This window comes from Piliocolobus tephrosceles, chromosome Y, assembly GCF_002776525.5.
Source record: "Piliocolobus tephrosceles isolate RC106 chromosome Y, ASM277652v3, whole genome shotgun sequence".
NCBI classification, from domain to species: Eukaryota; Metazoa; Chordata; class Mammalia; order Primates; family Cercopithecidae; genus Piliocolobus; species Piliocolobus tephrosceles.
This window is the reverse complement of record NC_045456.1, coordinates 1,373,012-1,387,009: the sequence shown is the minus strand read 5'-3', so window position 1 is coordinate 1,387,009 and position 13,998 is coordinate 1,373,012. Positions and strand designations below refer to the sequence as shown.

The 13,998-nt window shown below is 41.6% G+C and overlaps 1 protein-coding gene across 2 annotated transcripts in view; it reads left to right on the top strand.

Moving 5' to 3' along the window:
- Window positions 1–13,998, top strand: part of PHEX (phosphate regulating endopeptidase homolog X-linked) — a 227,905-nt gene that overhangs the window by 67,504 nt on the left and 146,403 nt on the right. For both annotated transcript variants that reach the window (XM_026451889.2, XM_026451888.2), the window contains exons 9-10: window positions 1,297–1,442; window positions 13,561–13,654. In XM_026451889.2, coding sequence (XP_026307674.1) covers window positions 1,297–1,442; window positions 13,561–13,654 — 240 coding nt within the window. The remainder of the gene's footprint in view (window positions 1–1,296; window positions 1,443–13,560; window positions 13,655–13,998) is intronic.

Below are 13,998 nucleotides of genomic sequence, written 5' to 3'. Positions count from 1 at the left end.
AAAGACTTTTAGAGTAGCCAATCTAAGAAACACCATACAGTGTTTTGAGGTAAGATAGGGATGCTCTGAAGAATGGAGACATGTTACTTTCTGTGTTTTTGTTTGTTTTTTTGAGACATAGTCTTGCCGTGTCGCCCAGGCTGGAGTGCAGTGGCGTGATCTTGGCTCACTGCAACCTCTGCCAGGTTCAAGTGATTCTCCTGCCTTAGCCTCCCAAGTAGCTGGGTTTACAGGTGCCTGCTTCCACACCTAGCTAATTTTTTGTATTTTTAATAGAGACGGGATTGGCCAGGCTGGTCTCAAACTCCTGACCTCAAATGATCCCCCTGCCTCGGCCTCCCAAAGTGCTGGGATTACAGGCGTGAGCTACCATGCCTGGCCGCATTTACCTTCTGTTGCTGCTTATTTCCTCTTGTTTTTTTTTTTTTTTTTTTTTAAAGGCTGTGTCACAGAGACTAGTTATGTACTGGGGCATCTGTTTCTGTGTATATATGAGAGTGAGGGAGAGTACAGGACAGAGAAAGGGAGGGAGGGAGAGAAAATGTACAGTATAGAGAAAGAATTTAGAAGAAGAAAGAGAAATGCAAGAGAGAAGGAGGGAAGAGTACGGGAGGAAAAAAGAGTACAGGACGGGGAGTGAGAGCAGAATGGGGAGAGAAAGACAGAGGGGAGAGTTCAGGAAGGAGGAAGAGTACTAGAGGGGGCCAAGGGAGTAAGGTTGCATATTACTGTGTTCGTGTGCGTGTGTGTGTGTATGTGTGTTGTCCAGATGTAGATGGTACAGAACACATGCTCCATTTGTGATTAAGACAATAGGTCAGGCCGAATACGGTGGCTCACACCTGTAATCCCAGCACATTGGGAAGCCAAGGTGGGTGGATCACTTGAAGTCAGAAGTTCGAGACCAGCCTGGCCAACATGGTGAAATTCCACCTCTACTAAAAATACAAAAAAAAAAAAAAAATTAGCCGGGCGTGGTGGTGGGTGCCTGTAATCCCAGCTACTCAGAGGCTGAGGCAGGAGAATTGCTTGAACTCAGGAGGCAGAGGTTGCAGTGAGCCCAGATCATGCCACTGCACTCCAGCCTGGGTGATAGAGCGAGACTGTCTAAAAAAAAAGACAATAGGTCTGAATAGCAATGATCAGGAGTTTATTTTCTAGACTTGAGTAGTTGCATCTTGAATTATTAGGTATGAAATCAAAAGAAATGAATGACGCTCAATCTATTCTATTTGCCTTTCTTACTTGCTACCTAACAGAGGTTCTCTCATTCTGTTTTGTTCTCTCTCCCCTCAGTTCGACTGGCTGGGCTACATCAAGAAGGTCATTGACACCAGACTCTACCCCCACCTGAAAGACATCAGCCCCTCCGAGAATGTGGTGGTCCGCGTCCCGCAGTACTTTAAAGATTTGTTTAGGATATTAGGGTCCGAGAGAAGGAAGTAAGAACTTTATGTGAATTTTACTGTGACTTTTGTGTTTTCTTTAAATTATAAGGGCTTCCCTTCTCACATTCTTTGAAAACTGTTTTTAAAGAATGTTACATCAAAAGAGTCATAGGGAAAATCCCGGTATCCTTTGTGATGAACTGGCCAAAACCATTGTCTGGTGTAATGTACTTGCTGCAATGATAACAAATGTTTTTGTCCTTTATTTCTGGTCTTTCTCCATGCTGTTCTCTTCGAGATCCTAAATTGTTTATGAGCTTGGGGAACAAGTTATATAATGATGTTATTTTCGAAAATTTCTGTGTGAACATCTTTTTTTTTCCCCAGTTCATTCTCAATCTTCTGCTGCTTTTTTTTTTTTTTTTTTTTTCTGGTTCCTTTTTAACCAGTAAGTCACTTTCTGGCAATAAACAAAAGTCTCTGTATTGAAAAGACACAAGACCACTTTGAGAGCGGTAGAAAAATTGCACTGATAAAACAACTTTAGGAACTGCCAGGTTTTTCTTATTTTAAAGAATGTTTTAGAATTTGTTGCTTTGCTAGTTTAGTACTACAAAGAAGAATCTTCAAAATTTCCAGGAAGGAGAATTTTACAGGTTCATTAAGGCATTCAGCTTTGACTACAGAAAAGGAATCACAGAGTTTACAAAATGAATCGAGTTTACAAAACACTTTACTGAGTTAATTGCTGGGCCATGATTAAAATCATATTTTCTTATTTGGACTCAGACAAGGCTATGTTGCCAGAAGTTATGTTTTTTAAAAAAGGCACTTCCAACAATTCTAGGAATAGAATGTAGCATTTATCCCCTACGGAAACACTTAGACACCTGAGAGGAGCTGCTGCTCTTTTTAAGATAATTTCTGATGAGAAAAGTAATCTGTGTTCATTGAGGAAAACATACAGAAAAGGGAGAGAAGAAACAATTTACTTAAAATTATGTCATTTAGAGATAAGCCAGGATTCTTCGAAAATTTTCTAAATGAAAATTGAATCTAGAGGTAGGTAATTATATTGCAGGGTAGAGCCTTGATCCATGAGTCAGGAATGTCAGCAGCGTCACCTCGGGTGCTTGTTAGAAATGCAGATTCCAAGGCCCTCCTCCATTGATTCTGATACAGTAGAGCTGGAGGGGAGGCCAAGTAATCTTTATTTTAAACAAGTACCCCAGGAGAATCTTACGATTAACTTTTTTTAGGGGAGCAGAAGGGGATCACTGTATTTGGAAATTTCTTTGTAAGTACTTCCTAGCTCTCAAATACTATAAAATATGACCCTAATGATTTTCTACTCATATGCTGTTGAGTTACGGAGCACATTTTAAATTCTGGTGGTAATTTCCGTTGAAAGATGGAGTTTGGCCTGCTAGAGATTCCTCCTTCACCTCGTGAGTCAGTGTCTTCTAGTATCTGTGTTAAAAGAGTAGGTACTTCTGAACACTGATTAATTTTACTTCCAAAAAAAGCCTAATTTACAATCAGAGGATAGATTGGAATTTGGTTTACTCTATTAGAAAAAGCATCTGTGTCGTGATGATTTTACTTGGTAATTGCAGGACCTTTTGTAACAGTGGAAAAGACCACGACTGGAGGGAGATTTTACTCTGATTCTTGTCAAAATGATAACTTGGACAAATGTAAACATAGTGAACAACAGTAGAAAAAACATAGATGGAAAAATCACCTTAGACATTATGTACATATACAACTGCATTTAAAAATAAAGACAAAAATTGGCCAAGCACGGTGGCTCACACCTGTAATCCCAGCACTTAGGGAGGCTGAGGCCGGCAGATCACTTGAGGCCAGGAGTTCAAGACCAACCTGGCCAACATGGTGAAACCCTGTCTCTACTAAAAAAATACAAAATTTAGCTGGGTGTGGTGGCTGGCACCTGTAATCCCAGCTACTTGGGAGGCTGAGGCGGGAGAATCTCTTGAACCTAGGAGGTGGAGGTTGCAGTGAGCCAAGGTCACACCACTGCACTCCAGCCTGGGTGACATAGCGAGACTCTGTCTTAAAAAATAAATAAATTAAATATAAAGCCAAAACCCAAATATCTTTCACACAGTTTATCCCTCAACCACCAGTTCATAAAAAAGCAACTTGTATTCTGTGTATTCTTGTCAGATTTCAACACAATGTACACATCATGAGAAGTCCGACAGTATTTTATTTGCATACTATGGTGATGTTTTTCCATTGATGGTCATTTTCTATTGATGATGATATGCCAGTTGCTATAACCAGCACCTCTAAACACTCATTGGCTAAATTGTACCCTCTGCTCATGGAACAGTCTGAACATGGGTGTCCGTGTAAGAGAGCTTTCTTCTGAATAGTGACTCAGGAACCCAGACTCCTTTCATCTTGTGGCTCTGCTCTCCCTTGGATGTTTGGCATCTTCTCTATTCAGCTGGAGGATGGAGAAACAGAGAGGGTGGAGGATTGTATAGGTTTTGGTGGGAAGGCCTAGAACTGGGGTATGTCACGTCTACCCATATTCCATAAGCCAGAACTCAGTCTTGTGACTCATCTAGCTGTGGGGGAGACGGGGAAATAGAGTTTAGCTATATGCCCGGGAGGAAAAGCAGTTGGAGTTTCCCTAGACGTGCCTTTATCAAAGAGCATATCTCATTTTCTTGAAATGACGACTTTTCTCTCAATGGCAAATGCTTCCCTGCTCCCCACCTCTGTGACACTGTGGGTACCTGATGGCAGGCACTCTTTGTTAAATTTTTAATTTTTGTGAGTACAGGACATATTTTGATACAGGAATGCAATGCATAATAATCACATCAAGGTAAATGGGGTATCTATCCCCTCAAGCATTTGTCCTTTGTGTTACAATTAATCCAATTATACTGTGTTATTTATTTAAAAATGTACATTTACACTATTTTTGACTATAGTTACCTGTTGTACTAGCAACTGCTAGGTTTTATTCATTCTATTTTTTGTACCCATTAGCCATCCCTCCTTCCCTCCTTCTCCTCTGCTACCCTTCCCACCCTCCAATAGCCACTCTTCTATTCTCTATCTCTGTGAATTCAATTATTTTAATTGTTAGCTCCCACAAATAAGTGAGAACATGTGAAGTTTGTCTTTCTGTGCCTGGTTATTTCACTTAACATTATGATCTCCAGTTCCACTCATGTTTCTGGAAATGACAGGATCTCATTCTTTTTCATGGCTGAATAGTACTCCGTTGTGTATATGTACCACATTTTTTTAAATCCATTTATCTGTTGATGGACACTTAGGTTGCTTCTGGCAGGCTCTCTTGTGATTACTTTTTTAAGCATTGTGGCCTAGCACAGTGCTTCTCACGTAGTAGACACTTTAAAAATTCTAGAAGTTAACCAGATACCCCATCACCACCACGAGGAGGTGACATATGAATGGAACCCCAAAGGATAAAGAGGAATTTTCTAGGTACGGGAGAATGGAGAAAAGGGGATGGTAAGCATCTTGAGTGGTGGAACTAGCATGAACTTGGGTGTCACCTGCAAGGCAGGGCGCTAGAGAGCTGAGGGGCCAGCTTGGACTCAGGATATGTAGAGGAAAGGCATCAGATGAATGTTATGAGGATCCTCCCACCTCCTACCTTTCCCCTGGAGGCACCATTGAAGAAAAAGCCAGCCAAGCCTTCTCACATTGGGCATCTCTGCTGTGCCTCTGTTTTGAGAATCTGCCTATGAAAATCATATACAGGTAACCATTATGGTTAACATCTTTGATTTTTACAGTTCTATGTGTTGTTCCCACTTTACAGATGAGGAAGCTTTGGTTAAGCAACTTGGCCAAGATCACACCTCTAAGAGGAAACAGCTGAGATTCTAAATGGGGTCACCCTCATTTCTATGTCTTACCTCTTTTTTTCCATAAATGTCTTGGTGTGAAAAGAGATACTTTTCAGATGCTTCACTGCTCATTTTGGAGATACTAGCATGTTGTACCCTCAGATAGTTAGATATTGCTAGCTTTGGCAATTCTCCTGCAATTTTCAGGGGTTCAAAGCCATCTTGTGTTGGTGTCAGCTGTTCATTTCTTATTTTTTAATTTTTATTTTTATTTCAATAATTGTGGGGGAACAGGTGGTGTTTAGTTGCATGGAAAAATTCTTTAGTGGTGATTTCTGAGGTTTTGGTGTACCCATCACCTGAACAGTGTACATTGTACCCAGTGTGTAGTCTTGTATTTCTCACCACCCTCCCCCGAGTCCCCAAAGTCCATTATATTGTTCTTATGCCTTTGCATTCTCATAGCTTACCTCCTGCTTGAAAGTGAGAACATACGTTATATATTTTTCCATTCCTGAGTTACTTCACTTAGAATAATCATCTTCAGCTCTATCCAGGTTGCTACAAATGCCATGATTTCCTTCCCATTTATGGCTGAGTAGTATTCCATGGTGTATATATACCACATTTTCTTTATCCATTTGTCGGTTGATGGGCATTTATGTATGTTCCATATTTTTACGATTGCGAATTGTGCTGCTATAAACATGCATGAGCTAGTATCTTTTTCGTATAATGACTTCTTTCCCTCTGGGTAGATACCCAGTGGTGGGATTGCTGGATCAAACGGTAGTTCTGTTTAGTTCTCTAAGGAATCTCCACACTGTTTTCCACAGTGGTTGTACTAGTTTACATTCCCACCAGCAGTGTAAAAGTGTTCCCTTTTCACCACATCCATGCCAATATCTGTTATTTTTTTATTTTTGATTGTGGCCATTCTCACAGGAGTGAGGTGGTATCTCATTGTGGTTTGGCACTTCCCTGATAATTAGTGATATTGAGCATTTTTTCATATGTTTGTTGGCCATTTGTATATCTTCTTTTGAGAATTGTCTATTCATGTCTTTTGCCCACTTTTTGATGGGATTGTTTGTTTTTTTTTCTTTCAGCTGTTTATTTCTCAATTGCTGCTTCTCCCTTCTTATATTACTCCCACTGCCAGTCTAGGGGATTAGGCCTCTCTCTCTGACTGAGTGGCTGTGGGGACAGTGGCACTGACTCTTCGGTAGGTGGTGCATGGTACAGAATTAGAGCAATGAGATCCTCCAGTGGTGGTGGTGCCAAACCTTGCAGCCCAAGGGAGTAGGTGGCCAGGGAGGGACCCTTGGAGGAATGAGCCGGAGGCTGCCTGTGGGGAACAAGAGCTGGTGTTGAAGGTGGAAAGGGGGTAAGGAGGTACTGATGATCTCTCATGTTATGCGCATCTCTTCCTAACTACATGTTCAGTGATCTCATGTTGATAGTTTGAATTCAACCATGGGGGATTTTGACACCATGGAAATTGGCAAATGTAACAAATCATTTTTTTTTTCTTCGACAAGGCAGTTGGTAACATTTACTAGCACATCACTGGGTGAGGAGCTCTATAGACTTCCGTCCCTTTCTGTCCACCCTCAATTCTCCTTCTCACTCCTGACTTGAGGCTGCCTCAGACACTTCCCATCTACTTTTATCTGAGGAGTAAGAGTGGGAGGAGGAGAGGCCAAGGACGGTTGGCATCAGGAGGAGTTGCTGTGGTTTCCTCTTCTAGGCCAGGGCTGGCCCCATGGAGATCATGTGCACCAGGACTGTTTTCTTTTGTTTTTGTTGTTGTTGTTGTTTTGTTTTTTAGCAGACTGGCCTAGAGCAAACCCTTGGAGTTTTGTCAAAGACCCTGTAAGTATTCCTGTCTTTAGTTTTCTTTTCATAGAAAGCAAGTACAATGTACATTAAAGTAAGATGATTCTTGTTGCATGTTCCCAAAGGATGACCTGGAAAACGTGCTGTTATGTGGACCTCTCCTGGGGGCCAGCTCTTCTGAGAGTGATCTAGGGTCTTGCTAGTCAAAGAATGGCCTACAGATGAGCAGCAGAGACATTACTGGGGAGTTTGTCAGAAATGCCTATCAGGCTCTGCCCCAGACCTACTGAGTCAGAGGCTGAAATTGAAGAAGATCCCCAGGGGACTCATATATACATTCAAGTTTCAGAAGCACTGATGTGGGATTTAGGAAGTCCTAGTTGAGCTGTATGTGCAGAATGATGAGGAGATGGAGTTTTCCTAGACCAGCTGTTTTCAAAACTGACACGGATCAGAATCCCCTGGAGGGCTTGCTAAAATACAGTCTGCTGGCCCCCCGCCCCACAGATTCTGATTCAGCAGGTCTGGGGGTAAGGCCTCGGAATTTTCTAACAAGTTCTCAGATGATGCTGAAGCTGCTGGCTCAGGGACACACTTTCAGAATCACTGCCTTACATATGCCTCTGGGCAGCCCGTAGGATTTAGGAAGATCTCTGGCTTTGAGAACCTTTAAGAAGAACCTCTGTGGCTCGCTTCAGATAGTATGACCGAGAGGAGCAAATGCAAGCTCTGGAATCTGAAAACCCAGATGTTGGTCCTAGATTTGATACATTCTTGGAAGTACCTTGACCTCTTACCTTTGTTTTCTTCATCTGAAAATAAGGATAATAATAATAATCACTTCACAGCACTGTTATAAAAATCAAAGAAGGTAATTTATGATCTCTGAAATGTAATACAAATGTAAGCTGCCTCTACAGGTTGAGTATCCCTTATCCAGAATACCTGGGATCAGAAGTGTTTCTGATTTTGGATTTATTCAGATTTTGGAATATTTGCATTGTACTTACCAATTGAGCATCCCAAATCTAAAAATTAAAAAAATCTTCCAAGTCAGAGGCTTTAAGAAATGATTTCCTGTTGCTCTCTTTGTGGTGGGTTCTCTTCTGAGACGCTTGGCCTTTCTCTATTTTATTTATTGCCACTTGGGGAAATTACCATATGGCTGAAAATGTGTTTTTTGGAAAAAAAGGATATTATGTGTTATTTTCAAGGACTGTTGCTGAGTCTGGTTTTTGCTTTTTGATGTATCTGAGCATTAGGTGACAGTGATTCAGTCATTATGGTTATATCTGTTCCTGGCGTGGTAATATTAGCACTCCAAAGCTGTGCTCCATAGCGTTCTGTCAGTGTATTTATAACACACTGAAGAAACTCATCAGTGCCATTGTCTCGCTGTGTGAACTTCTCAGCATTCCAGCTTCCCGCTTACAGAGGTCTGGTTGTTATGCTATCACCCTTTGTAATGCCTTGTCCAGGAAGTCCTCATAATTTTTATGCCCTTAGATTTCTGTGAAGCATCTTTGTTGGAGTATTTTGGGGTCTCTGTGATTGGCCAGGAAATCTTAGCTGAATTAGAGGCTTGGCTAGGCATGGTGGCTCACGCCTGTAATCCCAGCAACTTGGGAGGCCGAATTGGATGGATCACTTGAGTCCAGGAGTTTGAGACCAGCCTGGCAAAATGGTGAAACCCTGTCTCTACCAAAAATACAAAAAAATGTGCTGAGCACAGTGGCATGTGCCTGTAGTCCCAACTACTTGGGAGGCTGAGGCAGGAGGTTCCCTTGAGCCCAGGAGGTCGAGGCTGCAGTGAGCTTAGATAGTGCCATTGCACTCCAGCCTGGGTGACAGGAGTGAGTGAAACTCTGTCTCAAAAAAACAAAAAACAAACAAACAAACAAAAAAATTAGAGGCTTTAATTCATCGCTGTGTGGCATAACGAAAAGCATGCAGGCTTTAGAGTTAGACACACCTGGGTCTCGTCTGGCCTCCATTGTTTGTTACAGTGGTTCTTCAACTTGGCCTCACATTGGACTGAGCTGAGGAGATTTATAAGCAACATTTATGTTGGGTACCACTTCAGAGATTGTGACCTAATTGGCCTGGGGTGGCCTAGGCATGTGGACGTTTAACAACTTCCCCAGGTGATTCTAGTTTGAGACTCATCGAATATGTGATCATGAGTTTACTTAATGGTTCTAAGCCTGAAGTTTCCTCATATGTAAAATGGGTATAATAACATCTCTCTTACAGCAGCACTGTGAGGATCATAGTTAATGTGAGATGCCTAAATGGGATGATTTCAGGGGAGCTGGAAGGGCCCCTACTTCTCAAACCCCAGTATACTTTGCCATACTGCCTCTTCCACCGCCACCACCGGGCCCCCTAACAACTTCCCCAGTTATTCTGGCTCATCACCACGCCTTTGAGGGAATATCTTTTGAACTGATGAAAGGACATCTGCTGGCTGTTGACTTCCTTCTCGTCTCCACCTATGGATCCAGCATGGTTCACATGCCTGGCAAGAGGTATTTTAGAGACAAAGAACATAAAGTCCTTGCACTAAGACCAGGATTGGCCCATGAATGTGCTAGAGACCATGCCCTGGTCGCTGTCTGCATCTCCCCGGTGTGGCTGGCCTTTCTGCCCACTTTCTTGAGTGATGATCCTGTTCACCATCCTCTCCAACACATCAGCCAATTCGACCATTATTTAGCTGGTCCAGAGTTCACGTTCCTGTTTGTAACACCAAAGCCTTTTAACCTTTCGGCATGCTCCTCTCATGAAGTCTTCCCTTAGCCCTCAGTTTGAGATGTACTATCCTTACAGTGAAGTGTCCGGCATGCACTTTTCGGTGCTAGAGTCTACCAAATCATCATTTATGCACTTGCCTCATCTCCCCTGCTCAACTAAAAGCATCAGGAAATCAGGGACTATCCATCTCCCCAGCACGTAGAACTGTTAGTGTATGTGTGGGTGCTCAGGATGTGTTGATTGAGTGAATGAAAGAAAGATCCCTTATATACTTACAGTGTGTTCCTTCAATTAAACAACCCAATTACATGAACAAGCTGAAGTCTGAAGTCCTGTGTTCCCAGCTGGACTTTGAGTTCTCTAACTGGAGGTGCTGGGTTCTTATTTCTTTACGTTCCTCATGGCATCTGGCACAGTACTTGGCCAACAATAAGTGCTCAGTGAGCACTTCTTATCCTATTAAGGCGTGGAGATGTGAATGCAAAAGAGCCAAAGGAATGACCCCAAACCACTTAGTGGCCTCAACAGAGATGGACAAGGGCCAGACTCTGCTGATGAGGGCAGTGGTATCTTAGGGGAATGTGCATACCCTAACAAGATCCATTGGGTCTGAGAAGAACATTTTAGAACTTCTATATCTTTATTTAAATTTAAAAATAATTAAGCTTTATACACAGTAATATAATGGACTTTGGAGACTCAGAAACAGGGAGAGTAGGAAGGGGATGAGGGATAAAAAAAAAACTACAGATTGGATCCAGTGTACATTACTTGGGTGATGGATGCACTATAACATCTCAGATTTCACCACCATACAATTTTTTTTTTTTTTTTTTTTTTTTTTTTGAGACGGAGTCTTGCTCTGTCGCCCAGGCTGGAGTGCAGTGACTGGACCTCGGCTCACTGCAAGCTCAGCCTCCCGGGTTCATGCCATTCTCTTGCCTCAGCCTCCCGAGTAGCTGGGACTACAGGTGCCCGCCACCTCGCCCGGCTAGATTTTTGTATTTTTTAGTAGAGACGGGGTTTCACCGTGTTAGCCAGGATGGTCTCAATCTCCTGACCTCGTGATCTGCCCGTCTCGGCCTCCCAAAGTGCTGGGATTACAGGCTTGAGCCACCGCACGCGGCCCACCACTATACAATTTATCCATATAACCAAAAACCACTTATATCCCCAAAAGCTATTGAAATAAAAAAACTTTTTAAGAAAAATAATTATGCTTTATAGAGTTCTATATTGATGGCTATGGACCCTTCATTTGATCTGCGTGGAACATGTGAGAGGGCCACTGTCACCCTCACTGGCTTGTTTTCGTTCAATGTATTAAAAATAATCTCAGCTGGTGCAGTGGCTCATGCCTGTAATCCCAGCACTTTGGAAGGCTGAGGCGGGAGGATCACCTGAGGTCAGGAGTTTGAGACCAGCCTGACCAACATGGTGAAACCCCTTCTCTACTAAAAATATAGAAATTAGCCAGGCGTGGTGGCAGGCACGTGTAATCCCAGCTACTCAGGAGGCTGAGGCAGGAGAATTGCTTGAACCCAGGAGGCAGAGGTTGCAGTGAGTGGAGATCGCACCATTGCATTCCAGCCTGGGTGACAGAGCGAGACTCCATCTTCAAAAAAAAAAAATCTTGAGCAGTTTATATATATCTGTGGATTTATGAATTTTATTATCTAGTTTGTCTAGTTTACTACATACAGCGTAGATAAGTGGCTTAAAAATTCTTCCAGAGAAACAGGAATTGAAATGATTATTGATGATGTAAGCACAAGAGAACAGCTAGAAATTGGCAGAAGTGACCCTTCTCCCAGGCTGGTACGCCATGTTGGTTAGCCAGATGACGAGAGAAATACAATGGTAGTCTAACAAGAACAAGCACAATGGTAATCTGACAAAGACATGCCATAAATTTTTGAAATAGTCAAGAAGACTCTAAGAAATGTGGATTTATATCCATTGTCATTGTATTAACCAAATCCTATATAGACACTATGTCTTGAAGAATTAACCCAATGGTGTTTGAAGGATTAATGACCTTTGAAGATTTTTAATTTCATTTTACCTCATCTTTTGAAATTTCCATTTTTGTATTTAAAAATATTCCTAATATATTAGTCTATTAGTATATCTCTGTAGAAATTAAACATCCATGTATTGGGTATGTATGCTGAAAAATATTTTACTAGTAGGAGCACATGTCCACTGTCAGAATGTCATACAAATGAGAGTGTGGTTTGTTCTTGATGGGCTTTTCGTGTCATCATGTCACAGTGCTCTCACATGATTGACCAGAAAGCCATTTCAGGAATGTGTGTTATTACTCACCATGGTAATGGCATAGCTGGGAGGGGAATGGATCATTAAAAATCCATCATCACTATTGGGTTAGAAATTAACTCAGATCACACATTCTTATGAGGTCAGGTCATCTTTTGCTTATAGAAAAAGGCAACCCTTAAAATTTAACATATTTTTAAAGATATGTATTATGGGCATTACATGAGCTTATTCATACATTTGGAAGTGAAAGACAAAACCCCAGAAATATATTTGTCAAGCATTTTGTTATTTATTTGAACCCTACAACAACCCTGTAAGGTGGGGATGATCCTCATTGTATGACAAGGAAAGGTAAAATCACAGACCTTAAGTGACTTGTCCAAACTCACATATTTAGTAAGTATAGAATGAGGGTGCAAAATTAGATGATTGGTATTAGCCAATATTTTGCTGTTAGTTTCCAAAGGCAAAGAATACATAGGCATGGTATCAAGTCACCTAATCCAGTAAGTCCTCACTTAACATCATCCATAGGTTCTTGGAAACCGTGACTTTAAGCAAAATGACAGATAATGAAATCAGTTTTACCATAGGCTAATTGATGTAAACAAGAGTTAAGTTCCTATGGCATATTCCTGCTCACAAAAACATCATCAAACTTCTAAATAAAGACCAAAACGCTTCTAGTATTGAACATTGAATACATGTGAGCCATGCATACATTTAAGAAAGATGAATAAAAGCAAGTAAGATGATTATTAACCCAGTTATTCTAGTTCAGGGTTGCAGGTGCTGGAGCCTATCTAGGCAGCTCAGGGCAGCAGGCGGGAACCAGCCCTGGCTAGGACGCCATCCTGTCGCAGGGTGCAGTCACTCACACAGCATGCTCGCTCACACTGGGAACGTGTAGACACGCCGATTAACCTAACAGGCACATCTTTGGGATGTGGGAGGAAACAACAGTACCTAGAGAAAACCTGTGCAGACTTGGGGAGACTGTGCAAACTCTACAGACAGTGACCCTGGCCCAGAATGGATTTTTTTCTTATCAACTGTATAACAAAAGGATGTTGAATGAAATGATGCTATTTGAGGATCTGCTGTAATTTGAAGGTACTCACAATTTCCAGACATGAAAGGCTGTGTAACAGTGGACTTTATACCCTGAGGGTGAAAGCAAAATGTTCACTCTGAGGGCTGGGGCTGGAATCTTTCCTTCGTCTATCTCTGTTGGGTGGTGAAAAGCAAGCCAATTTTGGTTGTGCTTATTGACATTTATCATCTTATGTCATTTCTCAAGTGAAAGTTCTGCATTTTTGTATGAGTAAGAGGTCCCTCGGTGGAGCTTTGCCAACTGTTTTTCTCAAGGTGTTCTACAGAGCATCAGATATTGACCTAAAATACAATAAATGAGCATCTCTCTCTGTTAACAGGACCATTGCCAACTATTTGGTGTGGAGAATGGTTTATTCCAGAATTCCAAACCTTAGCAGGCGCTTTCAGTATAGATGGCTGGAATTCTCAAGGGTAAGTTTAAGAGGATTGCAATGTTACATCGCTGGATAACTTTCATGCTGGAATCGTCCATGTATTAACTGATCCAATAAAAATCATCTTCAGGGATTAGACAGAGGGCATTTGTAGCTCAAGCTCTGTTGTTTTTTTGTTTGTTTTGTGTGTGTGCCTTATTTATTTTTATTTAGGTATAAATTACATACGATAAGATACACTCAAGCTCTACTTTGATGGGTTATATGAAGATATTTAGAGAAATGCTAGAGGCCACACATTGTTTTCAAACTTCCCCGTCTTATCAGTGGATTCCCATTTTCCCCCAGAGTTTTTAACTGCATCACTGTAATTATAGTTTT